Below are 19433 nucleotides of genomic sequence, written 5' to 3'. Positions count from 1 at the left end.
GTGCCAAACTGCCCTTAAGAACCACAGTCCTAAGATTTATTATATGCTATACATCTACATGTATTATCAAGTTTTGTTTCTTTTGGCTGTGCCACACGGCTTGTGGGATCTTAGTTCCCCGACCAGGGATCAAACCTGGGCCCTCGGCAGTGAAAGTGCAGAGTCCTAACCACTGGACCACCAGGGAATTCCCTCAAGTTTTAAAATTATACAGAACATAAATCTTCTTTTGATGATTCAAAAAAATTTTGAGATTCTTGTAAGGTTACTATTAATGAGTATTATCACCAAGATGCAAAAGATGTTTAAAGAAACGTATATCCTATGATATTCCCAGAAACATGCTTGTCTGTAAGCAAATCCTGTTATTGATATTTTACCTTATATCTCTTTCTCATAAAAGTTGCATGCAATCTCCCAAAATAAGTAGTTACTTGAGTTTATGGTTGTTTGGATGCCAAATAAAAATAAATTTCCTGGATTTTTAACATTAGTAAACTATTAATTTTTGCCCTTCAAGTTTAATTTTTTAGATTAATGGTGGCTTCAGAAGAATAGTTTAGGGAAGCCGTCATTATTTCCACTGAAATATTTCCATTATTTCAGGAAAAACAGATAGAGGGGGGCATGAAGGGATGAAAAAAAGTACACTTGAAAGCTATCTACATGTTACCGCCCAATTATTATGTCAAGGGTATTAAGTTAAGGTGGCAAAGGCTTGATGCTACAAAGGTCTAATATTAATCAGAAGGAAGTCTAATACTCAAACATAACTAGCGTGGACTCAAGGGACGATATCTATCATTGATCTGCTTAAAAGATTTCCTGTTGTTCCATTGGGAGCAGACAAAAGCCTGTGCCCTAATTATTCAAACACCTCTGAACGTAAAATTTTGCATGGTACACTGGTTTTCAATGCTCAAAGTTGAATTTACCATGGAGTTGGAAAAAAAACTCAGACTGGTTAAGTAGCAAGAGTGCACACCCTTCCCATTTTATTTGCAAGGTGACATGATGATGGAAAGGGAGATGACAAATTGGAAAAGATATGGAAATTTGGGAGCTAATAAAATCTCCTGAAAATCTCCCTCTTTGGAATCAGCTATGAATAAGAGCCCTGATTCCCATGGTATGGTAAATGCCCTGTATCCAATAAAATTTCACAAGATTCGCTGGGCTAATGAGCCTACCTTGTTTTTACCTACCCTGGAACCCTAACAAATCATGGCTCTGTGGCGGATAGTACCAAGAACAAATACCTAGCCAAATTCTAATGAAATTCTATGGATAAAAAAGCAGATAAAGAAAACTACAAAAAGTGGCCCACATATGTGAAAATAGCTCTCCAAATACATGAGAAATCTATGTTGAAAAGGCAAGTAACTTAACTGTCTCCACCTTAGAACTGTTTCCCTCTAGAAACTACTATCCCAGCAATGCAATGACCTAATTGCGATGCTTTGTAGGGCTATTTTGCATTTGCATATTTTCATATTTATTGCATGAAACAACACTTGGGTATATAATTAATAAAATGCTTTTGAAATATAATTTACTTTACAATGGTTTTTATTTGAGTGGTGTGAATACAGTAGAGAATATAAACTCAACTACAGGGGGCAAGACAGTAATGTATGTAAATGAAGCAGGCCAGGTATAAGACTACAGAAAGGATGGAGAGCACGTGCCCGATCTAAGGAAAGCAGCAGTTACTCAGCTCCAGCTGACTCTGCCGTGGGAGAATGCAGGCCCAGGTGTTGTCGGTCTTCAGATTTTTTTTTTTTAATTTTTTTTTTTTTTTTAATTTTTTTGTGTTACGCAGGCCTCTCACTGTTGTGGCCTCTCCCGTTGCGGAGCACAGGCTCCGGACGCGCAGGCTCAGCGGCCATGGCTCCTGGGCCCAGCTGCTCCGTGGCATGTGGGATCCTCCCGGACTGGGGCACGAACCCGTGTCCCCTGCATCGGCAGGCAGACTCTCAACCACTGCGCCACCAGGGAAGCCCAGTCTTCAGATTTTTTTAAAAAGAGAAGTTTAAAATCTAAAAACTGATGCAAAACCTCCAAATTTTTAATATTAGGAACTTATTTATTATTTAAAATACTAAGTGGCCAATCTTGCTTGTAAGACAGATAACGCCCTTGGGCCCAAAGATTGTGACTTCTAGAGAAGAGCTCAAAATAAAATTCATTGACATTTGGGAGAATATTCAAAGACTTGTAAGTTAATCTTAAAAGGAAGGGAGGAAGGGCTTCCCTGGTGGTGCAGTGGTTAAGAATCCACCTGCCGATACAGAGGACACGGGTTCGAGCCCTGGACCGGGAAGATCCCACATGCCGCGGAGCAACTAAGCCCGTGCGCCACAACTACTGCGCCTGTGCTCTACAGCCCGTGCTCCGCAACAAGAGAAGCCACCGCAATGAGAAGCCCGCACACAGCAACAAAGACCCAATGCAGCCAAAAATAAAGAAAGAAAGGGAGGAAAACCATATACAGACTTGATGGATTCTTCCCATGAAATATTTAAAACTGCTGAAATATTTTTATGTGGATAAATACAAACAATTAAGCTGTGGGTTTAAGCCTTGGTTAGCATTTCTCGAAATGCAGGATTGTGTGGCACGTTAACAGGTATCGCATGAAAGCAAGTGCAGGTGTAAAAATGTATCTGGATTAAACAAAATTGAACAGGTTTCTTTACTGCAGGATTCTCAGTATTTACTATAAGAATGTAAATTTTGTGAAGTTTCAGAGCGGGATATACTATGTTACATTTATTTAACTATAGACACCTTTTAATACAGAGAACTCTAGGTCTTTTGTGCTACACTTTAAGGAACACAGGTTTAACCCAAGAAAAAGCTTAATTCAATGTATGCATTGAGCACATGCTAATAACTTAGCAGGAAGTAGACGTAATACTGTACATTCAATTTATTCTGTAGCTATACTGTATAAAATACTATAGCTTAGCAGTATATAATTAAGATCTATGTTTTGAATTGAACTAGTAAAATATGATCCAGTTCCAGGAAGCTACAGCTCCTTCTGGTTTAACACTGTCTACTAAAAAAGTGTTAGTGAGATATACTCTACTTCCTTTAAGTTATAGTCCTAAGACAGCACTTCTGAATTTTAATGTAGAGTCCTACAAAGCTTTGCTAAGCAACTAAAGTAACATAAAAAGCTATTTTGATGTAGAAGTAAATTAAGCTAAAACTACTACATTAATTATATCTAAAGGTTGTAAACCAAAACTAGATTCATGAAATATTATATCTTTTTCACATGTAAGCAAAGGTGTGAGACAATTAACCATCCTTTCTCATCCAATATATTTTAAAAATTCTAGAGCTGAGTCTATTTTTTACATCCTATAGCTGATAGGATGATATAGCTGATACTTGGTATACTTATCATAACCTGTAAAAGTAAATGTCCCTTTACTGTAAGATAAATGAAAAATTAAGAATAAAATGGCCCTTTGATATTATAGTGAAAATAAACCTATGACAGGTACATGAAATTACAGACTGCTTTTTAAAAAGTCCTTATATACCTCTGGAAACATTTCAGGCCTATTTATGTAACTGGCTTTTAACTAAATATTTGTATATACATTTATTCTTCATATGTATTTAGTTGTATTTTTTCCAGCGGTATAAACAATATTAAAAAACATTCTGGGGCTTCCTTGGTGGCGCAGTGGTTGAGGGTCCGCCTGCCGATGCAGGGGACGCGGGTTTGTGCCCCAGTCCGGGAGGATCCCACGTGCCCTGGAGCGGCTAGGCCCGTAAGCCATGGCCGCTGAGCCTGCACGTCCGGAGCCTGTGCTCCGCAATAGGAGAGGCCACAAAAGTGAGAGGCCCGCATACCGCAAAAAGAAACAAAAAACAAAAAATAAACATTCTGGACCTTCTCTTTGGAACTCCACTCCATATCAAGTTCATAACCCATATTATGGAGGACAAAACGGCTTTATAGAAAGAGATATTCTAATAAAAGTAGTCCTATCTCAGAGTGAGGGAATATCAAGTAACCTTCTTTTACACTGTGGTCAATTCGTTAAACAAGTACACCTATTTTTTTTAACATTTGTCTGCATCGTATAAACTAGTTATATAAATTATAAGATTTAATAAAGAATCTAGTCAGAAAATGGTCATAATTTATTAAATCAGAAATCTATGGAATACAAAAAAATGTATCAAAAAAAATCCTGTTACCCTACTTACTAGACAATACTATATAATTTACATGATCACAGGGTTTTCATTTTCTCATCTTTTTAGAAAAGAAAAATGTCACCTACCTCACAGGTTGCTATGAGGATCAAATAAGATAATTGACATAAAAGCACTGTAAAATTTAAAGCTCTATACAAATATGATGAAATAATAATAGAAACAACAGCTACTGATCTGTACTACTCAACAAGGAAATAGCACTGTCACAAGAGTCAAGGCATAATGCTCAATATTATCTGCTTTCAAACAAGGGGTTCAAATTTCACAAAAGGTAATGCTATACAGCTTAATAAGTTAGTTTCTTTGTTAGTTTCTTGTTAGGTATAGGCAATTTTGTTATGTACCATTTTAAACCTACTTTAGAAAAGGATTTTTTCTTCCTCATTTTAAAAAGTTAAGGATCTTACGAAAAATGGTAAAACAAAATAAAATGTGGTTACTTAAATTATGAGGAAAAGAAGTATAATGTTAAAAGTAAATGGAACTTGAAAAGGATCACCAGAAAAAAGAAAGACAGTATTGGTGAGTTTTATAAATTAATATAAAAAATGTCAGTAACCAGACATTATTGTGCATGCATTATTTTAAAGGGACAATATCAACATACAAGTATTCTCTGAACTGGAATACCTTCCAGTTCTTATTGAATATAGGTAAAATTTATATGTATACATATATATGTATACATTTTCAAATATTATTTTTATTTTTAAATAAACTGCCTCAAAATTTTTTCCCCAAGAAGTATATAAAAAGTAATTCGAATAGATTGTCCTACCAGAGAAAAAGTTTAATTTTGTTAAAATATGCACTAGAATATTTTCTGTTCTGGACAATAGATTTAGTAGCCATAGAAACAATAAATAGTAATATAAGATTATCAAATATTCCTCTTTCATGAAGAAATTCATATATCGTGAAACAAATCTCAAGACTTTTTGTACCAGCCAGAAGAAACTCACTTGACAGTGTCCTTTTATATTATCAGAAATTATGCCTAAAAGCATCATGCATATTAAATGCAATCTTTTACCTTCAACATCATCTGAAAAGGTAGACAGAAATAAATAAAAAGTGGGTGATAAAAAAAAGTTTCTTATGTAATAGTATTCACAATAAAATAAATAAGAGCTTAAAAACATCAAATAAACAATATAATCTCTTGAAAGAAGAGACTCATACTCATTTTACTCAAATCTGAGATATCCTAATAGAGATACAGCATATGCTATAAATGTAGGATTATGAGACATATTTATCAATAAATTGAAGGGTTATTAAAATATCCTCAAGGTAAAGAACTCTAAAATGAAGTTCATTATGGCAGCTAAGAATTATCTTTTGATGAAGCAGTAAAGAGAGAGTATCAATAACAGAACTGAAGGCCACATTTCTCAATATCTAGATTTTAAAAAATTGACTCTTTCAGGCTATTACCCTAACTTCATATTTTAATCTTTCCTAGAAGAAATGATTCTACTACTGTTTCTCCAAAGAATCGTTTATCCTGTTTCATCCAAAGAATCATTTTTAGATGTTGAATTAAAAATAAGGAGCCCAAATACATTAAGAGAAGCAAAAAGTTAAACTTTAAACATTATTAGATTGCAAATTTATAATAAAGGAAAACTGCCTAATTGATGCTATATAGTTTTTTAAAACACAAAAATTATCACTACAAACTAGAAAAGAGCTAAATTTTCCACCTGAAACAACTAAGAAGAGTCTTTTTCTTTAATGTTTTCTAACAAGTGTATTCTATCTAATTTTCTCATCTGAGAAATGACTAGGAGAAATAAGTATCTTTACCTTCAAAGTGTGTTCTTGCGCGTACTGTATTTAAGTATTGTCATGTGACTGACAGCCTCTTTTTCCATGGGAACCAAATTATGTTTACTAAAGATTTTCTACTAAAGAAATTAATAAAGTTAAATTGTCAGCTAGATATCACAGAGAAATAAAAATTTAAGAAAAAGGATATTCAAGTCTAAGAAATTGTGACTATTCAGGACAATCTAGTTTCAAATGTTCCTACTACTGGTATTTTGTGAAGTTAATATCTACATATATTTCTGTTCTACTTTTATTTCAATAAAATATGTGCAAACTCAATATTATCTACATTTCCTTATGCCTTGTCTACTCAGATTTTGGAAGACCCTATAACTTCCGTCTAAATTGGACTTATAAAATGCATGAATATTGCCCTTCTGATTGTCTAGAAAAATGAAAGACCCACTGTGTCCTCCTACAACAGCCAATGTGATATGAGGAAAGCACTCTTCAACAGCACTGTAAAATGTTACTCAGTGCATGTTTTTACAATAAATGGAACAAAATGTATAGGCCTCCAGTCAAGTATTTCACATGCTGGGAGTTCCCTGGTGGGCCGAGTGGTCAGGATTCCAGGCTTTCACGGCTGTGCCCTGGGTTCAGTCCCAGGTCTGGGAACAGATCCTGGAAGCTGCGTGGTGTGACCAAAACAAAACGAAACAAAACCTTCTAAATTTAAAAAATTGCTGCTCTTTATAAGTTAACATAAGTCTTATGTGAAAAGTTTAAGTATATATCAGGAAAAACCCTCTAACTTCATACTGCTCACCAGGTAACATATAAATAAAATAGTTTGATTTTTAATCAATAGCCAAAAATGATTATTTAATCTAGAGAATACTAATATTCATTCTGCTCAACTAAAATCAATACAAAGAGAGGGAAAAATATTTTTTGAAAAAGAAGAATGTAATTCCATCTCCAAATCACATACAAAGCAATCATCTTAAAGATATTTTTCTGGAACTAAGCCAATGTCTTCCCTTTACTGATGAAAAACAAAAAAAGAAGAAAAAAAGAAGAAAAAAAGAAAAAATCCTTATAAATAAATTTATAAAATAAACTCAACCTTAAACCAGCAAAATTGGCACAATCCAGTTGATTTTATGTACAGAGAACACAGTAAAAGAAACTTACCTACTTCTTCTTCTTCATCATTAGATATTATATTATACAGTGTGTCCAAAGCATAACCTATTATTTCAGAATCCGAACTGGAAGAAAGAAATTATTATACTTATACACTGCTAGTTAGAGTATAGCTGTTATGACCATTTTATACTCTTATTTAACAAGACTGTAGGAAACATTAATCCCATTTCTGAAAACCTACCCTAAGAAAATATCAGAGTGCAAACTGTAAAGATGTATAAATGTTCATTTTTATTTATAATAGTGAAAAATTAGAAGCAACCTAAATGTCCAATAATTTTTTTAAAAAGTGTGGTAAATCCATACCTATAGCAATTATAAAATGTATTTTTAAAGAATGTTTAATGACATGGTAATTAAAACACCCTTGATTTAGTGCCAGTAGGAAAAAACTGAATATTAACAATTAATGTGCACAATGATCAAATCTAGCAAAAAATATATATATACATTCATGTGTCTATATACATTTTAAGAAAACCTTATAAATAAATTTGTAAAATAAACCCAACTTTAAAACCAGCAAAATTAGTACAAGCCAGGTAATTTTATAAGTCTGTGTGTATGTTTACATATATGCTTTATAATATATATAATCTTTATATAACATATATATGTTTATATAAACATAACAGTGTTATCTCTAGTTGGACCTCTAGAATTTGTTTCCCTGATTTATATCTTATTTTCTAAAAAAAAAAAACTTATGGTAAACATGTACTATTTATAATATCAGGAAGTGTAAGATTTTTTTCTTTTTTTCTTTTCTCTTTTGTTTCAGGAAGTATAAGATTTTTTAGTTGTTGATAAACAGACAAATTTTGAAAGCATGATGGAGGATGATGGCATTTAGAGTGAAAAGCAAGAGTGAGATACAGGTCAGAAAGATTCAGTGAATATGAAGAAGTGGCTAGGAGTGAAAGCAAAGATGAGGGACAAAAGGGGTCAGAACTAGAGGATATAAATCTCAAATGAAGTGGGTCTTTTGAATTATTATTATTTATCATTCTTGTTTTTGAGAAATTTTGAGGGACATCTTTTAAGAGACTATTGAGAAAGTAGGAACAGAAGGGAACTTCCTGAAAATGAAAATCCAACAACTAACATATGTAATGGTGAAAGACTAAATGCTTTACCCCTAAGATGAGGAACAAGATAATGATGTCTCTTCCAGCCACTTCTATCCAACATTGAACCTGAGGTTCTAGCTCGAGCAATTAGGCAAGAAAAGGAAATAAAAGGCATACAGATTGGAAAGGAAGGACTAAAACTACACCTATTCCCAGATGACATGATCTTGTACAGAGAAAATCCTAAGGAATCCACTAAAAACCTATTAGAACTAGTAAACAAATTCAGCAAAATTGAAGGACATATGCTCAATATATAAAAAAAAAATCAGTTGTATTTCTGTATACTAGCAATAAATAATCAGAAAATAAAATTAAAAGAACAATTCCATTTAAATAACATAAAAAAGATTTAAATACTTTGGAATAAATTTTACTAAAGTACAAGACTGAAAACTACAAAACACTGTTGAAAGAAATTACCTAAAATTCAAATAAATGAAAAGATAATCTGTGTTCATGAATAGGAAGATGTAATGCTGTTAACATGGTAATATACCCCAACTTGATTTACAGATTCACACAATCCCTATAAAAATCCCAGCTGCCAGCTGATCATAAAATCTGTATGGGAATTCAGTGTATCCAGAATAGCCAAAATAATCTTCAAAAACAAAGTTGAAGGACTCACATTTTCTGATTTCAAAACTTACCGCAAAATTATAGTAATCAAGACTGTGGCACTGGCATAAGAATAGACATAGAGATCAACAGAATAGAGAGCCTAAAAGTAAAGTCTAATATTTATTTCAATTGATTTTTGGCAAGGATGCAAAGACCGTTCAATGAGGAAAGAACAGTCTCTTGAACAAATGGTGCTAGGACAACTAGATATCCACATGCAAAAAACTGAAGCTGGACCCCTACTTCACACCATATACAAAAATTAACTCAAAATGGGATATAAGATCTAAATGTAAGAGCTAACGCTATAAAACTCTTAGAAGAAAACACAGGTACAAATATTCAAAGCATTAGATTAGGCAATGGTTTCTTAGATTTGACACCAAAAGCATAAGCAAGAAAAGATAAAACAGATAAACTGCATTTTGTCAAAATTAAAAACTTTTGTCCTTCAAAGGACACTATCAAGAAAATGTCCTTTGGGGCTTCCCTGGTGGCGCAGTGGTTAAGAATCCACCTGCCAATGCAGGGGACACGGGTCTGAGCCCTGGTCCAGGAAGATCCCACATGTGGCAGAGCAACTAAGTCTGTGCACAACTACTGAAGCCTGCACGCCTAGAGCCCATGCTCCGAAACAAAGAGAAGCCACCGCAATAAGCCTGTGCACCGTAATGAAGAGTAGCCCCCACTCATCGCAACTAAAGCCTTCGTGCAGCAACGAAGACCCATCGCAGCCAAAAAAAAAAAAAAAAAAAAAAATACAATAAATAAATTAAAAGAAAAAAAAGTGTCCTTTGACGACCCAAAGAATGGGAAAAAAAATATTTGCAAATCATGTTAAGGGACTTGTATCCAGAATGTATACATACAATTGAATAATAAAAAGACAAGTAACCAAATTAATAGCAGGCAAAAGACTTAGACATTTCTCTAAAAAAGATATACAAGGGGACTTTCTCGGTGGTCCAGTGGTTAAGATTACACGCTTCCACTGCAGGCGGCCCGGGTTCAATCCCTGGTCAGGGACCTAAGATCCCACATGCCTCGGGGCCAAAAATAATAATTAAAAAAAGTAAAAAGATACACAAATGGTAAATAAGTACATGAAAAGATACTCAACATCATTAGTCATTAGGTAAATACAAATCAAAACCAAAATAAGATGCCAAGTTCACCCACTAGGATGGCCATTTTAAAAAAGGGACAATAACAAGTGTTGGTGAGGAGAAATTGTACCTTTATACACTTCAGATGAAGATATAAAATGGTGCAGCCTCCATGCAAGAGTTTGGCAATTTCTTAAAAAGTTAAACCACATGACTCAACAATTGCATTCCTTTGTATAAAACATATGTTCACACAAAAACTAGTACACAAATGTTCATAATAACGTTATTCGTAACAGCCAATAAACAGAAATATCCCAAATGTCTGTCAACAGAAGAATGGATAAACAAAAATGGTATATCCATACAATGGAATATTATTCAGACAGAAAAGGGATGAAATACTAATACATGTTATAACACAGATGGACCTTGAAATATTATGCTAAGTGGAAGCAGACAGACATAAAAGCCACACATTGTATGATTCCATTTACATGAAATGTCCAAAACAGTCAAATTTATATAGACACAAAGGAGATTGGTGGCTGCTAGGCACTGCGGGAGGAGGGAATAGGCAATGACAACTAATGGATACTGGATTTCTTTTGAAGTGATGAAAATGTTCTAGAATTAGATAGCGGTGATAGTTGCACAACTTTGTGAATATACTAAAACCATTGAAATGTACACTTAAAAAAAAACAACAAAAAACTGCTGAGGTGTCATGGTTTGGAAACAGTTTCCATCAGACAACTTTCAGGCCCTGAGTGTGGGACTTGGGAGAACTAGCAGTCTCTCCTCAAGATGGCTATAAGAGAAGCAGACCCATGGACAGATGGAGAGTTTCAAGCCAGGCCAAGAAAGGGAACGCAACTCTCTGTGATGTAGCCAGGCATGAAGGGGATTCAGCTGAAGGATTCTGAGAGTGTTAGTTAGGCCAAGAGCAGAAGCATAAAAGAGTAATGAAGATGAGAAGTGGAAAGAGATGGCTGCAGAATATAGACCTTTGCAATCAATGAAGTTAAGAAAACACTCACAGAACATTTTGAGAACAGAAGATAACAGATAAGTATTGGAAGCAAATGGAAAGGGAATTTAGCACAAGAGAAGGAATGAAACACAAGAAGGCTCAGAGAAGTTTGGCTTTGTTTGTTGCCTAAGGGTCATAATAAAACACCCATCAGCCTCTAACGTGATCAATTATTAGTTCACACATTCACCAGGCTATATGGTATACCTTATTTCTAAACATGGTGCCTGGCACATAGTAAATGTGCTATAAATGTTTTAAAAAATATATTTCTTAACCTTTATATCAAGAGTATCTACACATTTATTTTCTACTGTGCACTAAAAATGACAATAAGGGCCACTTTACATAGAGGTAGATTCTGTTTTCCATATCAAGATGTTCGTCGTTTCATTACCAACTTTATAAGACTCAGTGAGAAAATGTATACATAAAGACACATGAAATAAAAAAAAGAAAAATTATATGTATGTATAATAATCACACTGAAGTTTTTTTGACCTAAGGCCCATTTTGTCATAACTTGGAATACTGTTTAAAGCAGGTAACTAACTTGGGTTATTTTATTAGTTTTCTACTGATGCTGTAATAAATTACCACAAACTCAGTGGCTTATATAATACAAATATAGTACCTTACTGTTCTGCAAGTCAGAGGTCTGAAATGGGTCTCACTGGACTAAAATCAAGGTCTCACCAGGGCTGCCTTCCTTTCTGATGGCTTTAAGGGGAGAATCCATTTCCTTGCCTTTTCCAGTTCTAGAGGCCTCCTTTCATCTTTAAAGCCAGCAAAGACAGGTTGAGATCTTCTCATATCACCTCATTCTGACCTCCTCTTCTGCATTCCTCTTCTAGTTTTAAGAAGCCTCAGGATTATACTGGGCCCACTTGGATAACCCAACATAATCTCCCCTATCTCAAAATCCATAACCTAATCATATCTTCAAAGTCCCTTTGCCATCTAAGGTAACATTCATAGGTTGTGCTGATAGCATATAAATATCTTTGGGGGAACCATTACTCTGCCTACTGCAGTTGCCCACTCTGGTGTTAATAAAACAGAGCGTCCCGACATATCCAGTGGATTTATTCAAACACATTAGAATTAGTTGGATATGAAAGGTAGCCAATGTGGGTCACACTGAGGAGGATAGAAAAGGTTCTAATTGGTATGAACAAGCAGCTGGGCATTGCTGAAATATAATTTAAAAAGGGGTTATGAGGTTCGACAAGCAGCATCTTGATCTTTAAAAAGCTTATATGCTTTGCTTTGAGGAACTTGGACTTCACACTGCACGGAGCTGTGAAATACATTAAATAGGTGAGTGATAGAAGATTTACATTTCAGACAGAAATGTAAATGAAATGAAATTCTTGAAATGAATGGAAGGACAAAGAGATCAGAGGCAAAGAATACAGTTTGAGGTGGTGGTGTTTTTTTTCTTTTTTAAATTTATTTATTTATTTATTTTTGGCTGTGTTGGGTCTTCGTTTCTGTGCAAGGGATTGCTCTAGTCGCTGGGAGCGGGGGCCACTCTTCATCGCGGTGCACGGGCCTCTCACTATCGTGGCCTCTCTTGTTGCGGAGCACAGGCACCAGACGCGCAGGCTCAGTAGTTGTGGCTCACAGGCCCAGCTGCTCCGCGGCGTGTGGGATCTTCCCAGACCAGGGCTTGAACCCGTGTCCCCTGCATTGGCAGGCGGATTCTTAACCACTGTGCCACCAGGGAAGCCCGTGGTGGTTTTAAAATATGTCAAAAAACCCTCTTTGATACAGCTCCTTTCAAAAGGTGGACCCTAATTCTCCTCTTTTCAAGTGTAGGCTGTCTTTATTTACTTGCTTCTAATAAAATGTGATGGGATTGATGATATGTGACTTCTGAGACTAAGTCCTACAAGGCATTGTGGCTTTGTTCTCTCTCTAGGATCACCTGCTCTGGGAGAAGCCAGTTCCCATATCATGAGGATGCTCAAGCAGCCCTACAGAGAGAGCAACAAGGTGAGGTACTGAGGCCTCTTGCCAACAGCAGTGTTAGTGAGCCATCTTGGAATCAGATACTCCAGCCCCAGTCAGGCCTTCAGATAACTGTACTCCTGGCTGACATCCTGCATGCAACCTCATGAGAGACCCTGAGCCAGACCACCTAGCTAAGCCACTTCTGAATTCCTGATCCACAGAAACTGTGACATTAATATTTGTTATTTTGAGCCAGTAAGTTTTGAGGTAATATGTTATGCAGCAATAGATAACTAATACAGCGGCTATGTAAATGGCTTAAGTGATTAATATTGAGAGCCAGAACTAAGACCAACAATGGAAATCAAGAAAATTCACGGATTCCAGCTTCTTTTTTGTCTGGATGGGCATAATGCGTAAAGGAGAGGGATAAGTTCAGCACAAATCCTCCAGTTTCCTGTTTTAATGGAAAGGTGCTAACTGGGATGAACTTGGGTCAAAAGGCAGTTGAAGTGGATTGGGTGGGTAGGGGGGATGTGTGGAATAGGAGTAGGACAATTAGAGACAAATTAACTTTTGAACATTTATAATTTAAGATACCTCTGAGAGCTCTTGATATGGTAGAGAAGTCTGTTGAACAGCTAAAGCTTTAGGATATATTTATTAACTAGGGGTAAGATTTGAAAGTTATTCATGTATAGTTGTTAATTAAAACCAAAGAGGCAGATACTCTCTTAAAGAGAAATTGAAAGAGCAAAAATTACGCTGAGTGATTTTTCCCTTAAGACATCATTCTATTAGTACAGTTTATTTCTCTCCCCGCAAAAACAAAGTCTGGATAATTGATATACCATAATATTCATATTATATTATAGAACAGTACATTATAGTATATCTGAATGAAAATCAACACATTCATTTGGTCAATTCAAACTCCAAATTTTAAGCCTTTAATTAGCAGTAATTTCATTATATTTTTATATAATGGAAAACTTTCAACCCCTGAAGGTTGAGATTATGTCTGTCCTAATGCTTAATTAGCACAGTGGTTTGCACCTAGTATCCAATAACTGTTTACTGAAATGACAACTGAAAGTAAAAACTTAATAGCCTTAACATGTCAATCATTTCTGGAATAGTGACTGTAAAACAAATTAATTAAAATTTCAAAAAAAATTAGGGAGAAAAATCATTAAGTAGAGACATACCGATCTGTTTGTAAAACATGGATAAGATGTTCCATAGCTTGAATACCCACTTCCAAGCGATATTTCTGCACAAAAGAAAAATGTTATTTAAGTAACTAATATCCAACTTAATAAACCTAATAACTGATAAAGTGTTACAGACCTTAGATAATGATTTGAGAGCACGCACAGCATTTCTTCGATCATCCAGTAAAGTAGATGAAGCTACTCTATCACAAAGCTTTTGAATCTGTCAGGGAAAAATGAAATAGCATTAATAGAATAAAAAGAACAAAAAGGAAACATGAAATTTCCCCCCAAATTTATACATTTGGAAAAAAATCAATAAATGGGATGTCATGGAAATAGTCTTTTCACAAATCAAAATAACTAGGTAGTAGTATAATCTTGTTACAGAGATCAAATAGATTTTTCACAGAGACTTGAAAAATGGAAGTGGTGTAAGAGAAGTCAAATAAAGTAAGTCATATAAATTGAGGAATTAGGAGAAGTTAGTAGAACCAGAGCTTTCTAAACATATCTATTACAGCTGTTTGAACCAAGAGGGTTGCATAATCCATTAGGGTTACGGTATATGATGGGAAGTTAACAAAAAAAAATTAAAATAACGATTGTTTCCATCATAACTTCACCCTAACGTTTCCACTATATATTTGAACGAGAAAAGTCAGAACTGTTTATCAAAAATTTAAAGTGTGCCTCAAAATTTAGAAGGGTGAAATGTTCCAAGCTTTTAATAAATTTGCAGGAATTAAAACTTGAACTGAACTTTAAAATAAACCTTGGAGCATTATTTACAATAGGAAAAAATTGGAAACAACTGTCCATCAAGAGAAGAAAAACTAAATAAATTGTGGTACATTCTTCAGTTAAATACTATGCAGCTACTCAAAAAAATTAACTGTACTGACATGAAAATACTGTGATTTAATAAATAGTGGGGAAAAAAGAGCAAATGGTAAAACTATATGTAAATTGTGAGTCCACTGTAGTAAAAGTACCAAACTGTATGTGTATGTAAAATTGCATTAAAAAAGAATTTGGAAACTAAAAACTATAAAACCTTCTAGAAGAAAGCACTAGAGAAAATCCTCGTGACTTTAAAGTAGGCAAAGTTTTCTCAGACACATACTAAGAGTATAATTGATAAAAGAAAAACATGGTAGTTTGGACTTCATCACTCCTGTTCTTCAAGAGACAGTGTTAAGAGAATGAAAAGACAAGCCACAGAATAGATGAAAATACTTGGAAAACATCTGATAAAGAACGGTTTTTAAAACCACTATACTCAGGTGCTTTACAGCTCTAACAGTTTGTTACTATTTTATTATTATTTATTCCTTAATGACAGTTCTTAGTAAGATTCTATAAATATGAGTTTGGCATAGCACAAACTTTTGCATCCTATGTATTGAAATTAATGGCTTAAATACATATAGTGTTTTCCAAATTATGTTCTATAGACTTCCAGTGTCTCAGAAGATATCAACAGACTTCCTATGATCACAGAACCAGTAGGAAACACAAGGTTATACAAAATTAAATATGTTGGGCTTCCCTGGTGGCGCAGTGGTTAAGAATCCACCTGCCAATGCAGGGGACGAAGGTTCGAGCCCTGGTCCGGGAAGATCCCACATGCCGCAGAGCAGCTAAGCCCGTGTGCCACAACTACTGAAGCCCGCGCACCTAGAGCCCATGCTCCGCCACAAGAGAAGCCACTGCAATGAGAAGCCCGCGCACTGCAGCGAAGAGTAGCCCCCGCAAGCCAGCACGCACTGACGAAGACCCATCGCAGCCAAAAATAAATAAATAAATTTATTTAAAAAAAAATTAAATATGTTTCTGCACTGCAGGATTTCTAGAAGTCTTTACTATGCTGATTTGAATTTCTTCATACTGCAAATGCAGTATGTCAACCCAGCTTAGCTTTACGTTTTGATTTAATTCATTCTACCTACTCACATTTTGAAATTATTCCTACCTTAAATTGTATTTACTTCATAGTAATTATATTGACTTTCCAAAATGAAAATAATAAAGTTTTCACTTTATTAAATAACTGGTTGATAGTTTTTCTACTACAATTTTTTTTTTACCATGAAAAAAACTACATAAATATCTCCTGAGAAGAGATAAATCTCAGAACTCTCAGCTTAAAAGAATTTCTCAAGCCAAAAAGAGTTTTCCTGAGTATGAGTATAATTTCTTCTACTTGGGTCTTGTACATCATTTGTTTTTAATTTTTTAATTTTATTTTTTTATACAGCAGGTTCTTATTACTCATCAATTTTATACACATCAGTGTATACATGTCAATCCCAATCGCCCAATTCAGCACACCACCATCACCATCCCCCCCCCGCGGCTTTCCCCCCCTTGGTATCCATACGTTTGTTCTCCACACCTGTGTCTCAACATCTGCCCTGCAAACCGGTTCATCTGTACCATTTTTCTAGGTTCCACATACATGCGTTAATAGACGATATTTGTTTTTCTCTTTCTGACTTACTTCACTCTGTATGACAGTCTCTAGATCCATCCACGTCTCAACAAATGACCCAATTTCGTTCCTTTTTATGGCTGAGTAATATTCCACTGTATATATGCACCACAACTTCTTTATCCATTCATCTGTGAACGGGCATTTATTTAGGTTGCTTCCATGACCTGGCTATTGTAAATAGTGCTACAGTGAACATTGGGGTGCATGTGTCTTTTTGAATTATGGTTCTCTGAGTATATGCCCAGTAGTGGGATTGCTGGATCACATGGTAATTTTATTTTTAGTTTTTTAAGGAACCACCATACTGTTCTCCATAGTGGCTGTATCAATTTACATTCCCACCAACAGTGCAAGAGGGTTCCCTTTCCTCCACACCCTCTTCAGCATTTGTTGTTTACAGATTTTCTGATGATGCCCATTCTAACTGGTGTGAGGTGATACGTCATTGTAGTTTTGATTTGCATTTCTCTAGTAATTAGTGATGTTGAGCAACTTTTCATGTGCTTCTTGGCCATCGGTATGTCTTCTTTGGAGAAGGTCTATTTAGGTCTTCTGCCCATTTTTGGATACGGTTGTTTGTTTCTTTAATATTGAGGTGCATGAGCTGTTTATGTATTTTGGAGATTAATCCTTTGTCCGTTGATTCGTTTGCAAATATTTTCTCCCATTCTGAGGGTTGTCTTTTCGTCTTGTTTACGGTTTCCTTTGCTGTGCAAAAGCTTTGAAGTTTCATTAGGTCTCATTTGTTTATTTTTGTTTTTACTTCCATTACGCTAGGAGGTGGATCAAAAAAGATCTTGCTGTGATTTATGTCAAAGACTGTTCTTCCTATGTTTTCCTCTAAGAGTTTTATAGTGTCCAGTCTTACACTTAGGTCCCGAATCCATTTTGAGTTTATTTTTGTGTATGGTGTTAGGGAGTGTTCTAATTTCATTCTTTTAAATGTAGCTGTCCAGTTTTCCCAGAACCACTTATTGAAGAGGCTGTCTTTTCTCCATTGTATATCCTTGCCTCCTTTGTCATAGATTAGTTGACCGTAGGTGCATGCGTTTATCTCTGGGCTTCCTATCCTGTTCCATTTATCTATATTTCTGTTTTTGTGCCAGTACCATATTGTCGATTACTGTAGCTTTGTAGTATAGTCTGAAGTCAGGGAGCCTGATTCCTCCAGCTCCGTTTTTTTCCCTCAAGACTGCTTTGGCAATTCGGAGTCTTTTGTGTCTCCATACAAATCTTAAGATTTTTTGTTCTAGTTCCCTAAAAAATGCCATTGGTAATTTGATAGGGATTGCATTGAATCTGTAGATTGCTTTGGGTAGTATAGTCATTTTCACAATATTGATTCTTCCAATCCAAGAATATGGTGTATCTCTTGATCTGTTGGTATCACCTTTAATTTCTTTCATCAGTGTCTTACAGTTTTCTGCATACAGGTCTTTTGTCTCCCTAGGTAGGTTTATTCCTAGGTATTTTATTCTTTTTGTTGCAGTGGTAAATGGGAGTGTTTCCTAATGTCTCTTTCAGATTTTTCATCATTAGTGTATAGGAATGCAAGAAATTTCTGTGCACTAATTTTGTATCCTGCAAATTTACCAAATTCACTGATTAGCTCTAGTAGTTTTCTGGTGGCATTTTTAGGATTCTCTATGTATAGTATCATGTCATCTGCAAACAGTGACAGTTTTACTTTTTTCCCAGTTTGTATTCCTTTTATTTCTTTTTCTTCTCTGATTGCCGTGGCTAAGACTTCGAACTAAGTTGAATAATAGTGGTGAGAGGGGACATCCTTGTCTTGATCCTGATGTTAGAGGAAATGCTTTCCGATTTTCACCAGTGAGGGTTTCCCTGGTGGCGCAGTGGTTGAGAGTCCGCCTGCTGATGCAGGGGACACGGGTTCGTGCCCCGGTACAGGAAGATCCCAGATGCCGCAGAGCGGCTGGGCCCGTGAGCCATGGCCGCTGAGCGTGCGCGTCCTGAGCCTGTGCTCTGCAACGGGAGAGGCCACAACAGTGACAGGCCTGCGTAGCGCAAAAAAAAAAAAAAAAAAAAAAAAAAAAAAAAAAAATTTCACCACTGAGAATGATGTTTGCTGTGTGTCTGCCGTATATGACCTTTATTATGTTGAGGTGTGTTCCCTCTGTGCCCACTTTCTGTAGAGTTTTTATCAAAAATCGGTTTTGAATTTTGTTGAAAGCTTTCTCTGCATCTATTGAGATGATCATATGGTTTTTATTCTTCAATCTATTAATATGGTGTATCACATTGATTGATTTGCGCATACTGAAGAATCTTTGCATCCCCGGGATAAATCCCACTTGATCATGGTGTATGATCCTTTTAACCTGTTGTTGGATTCTGTTTGCTAGTATTTTGTTGAGGATTTTTGCATCTATATTCACCAGTGATATTGGTACCTAATTTTCTTTTTTTGTAGTATCTTTGCCTGGTTTTGGTATCAGGGTGGTGGTGGCCTCATAGAATGAGTTTGGGAGTGTTCCTTCATCTCCAATTTTTTGGAAGAGTTTGAGAAGGATGGGTGTTAGCTCTTCTCTACATGTTTGATAGAATTCACCTCTGAAGCCATCTGGTCCTGGACTTTTGTTTCTTGGAAGATTTTTAATCACAGTTTCAATTTCATTACTT

General features: G+C 35.5%; 1 protein-coding gene and 1 non-coding gene across 3 annotated transcripts in view; both read right to left on the bottom strand.

The window, feature by feature from the left end:
* The window catches only part of USO1 (USO1 vesicle transport factor), a 92011-nt gene that overhangs the window by 49931 nt on the left and 22647 nt on the right, over positions 1–19433 (bottom strand). For both annotated transcript variants that reach the window (XM_019932734.3, XM_019932735.3), the window contains exons 2-4: positions 14430–14516; positions 14288–14352; positions 7216–7292 (exon numbers count right to left, since the gene is read on the bottom strand). In XM_019932734.3, coding sequence (XP_019788293.1) covers positions 7216–7292; positions 14288–14352; positions 14430–14516 — 229 coding nt within the window. The remainder of the gene's footprint in view (positions 1–7215; positions 7293–14287; positions 14353–14429; positions 14517–19433) is intronic.
* On the bottom strand, positions 115–187 carry TRNAE-UUC (transfer RNA glutamic acid (anticodon UUC)). Its single transcript has one exon. It is a non-coding gene; the product is annotated as a tRNA-Glu (tRNA).

Source organism: Tursiops truncatus, chromosome 5, assembly GCF_011762595.2.
Source record: "Tursiops truncatus isolate mTurTru1 chromosome 5, mTurTru1.mat.Y, whole genome shotgun sequence".
In the NCBI taxonomy this organism is placed as follows: Eukaryota; Metazoa; Chordata; class Mammalia; order Artiodactyla; family Delphinidae; genus Tursiops; species Tursiops truncatus.
The sequence above is the reverse complement of the archived record's forward strand: the minus strand, read 5'-3'. Positions and strand labels throughout refer to the sequence as shown.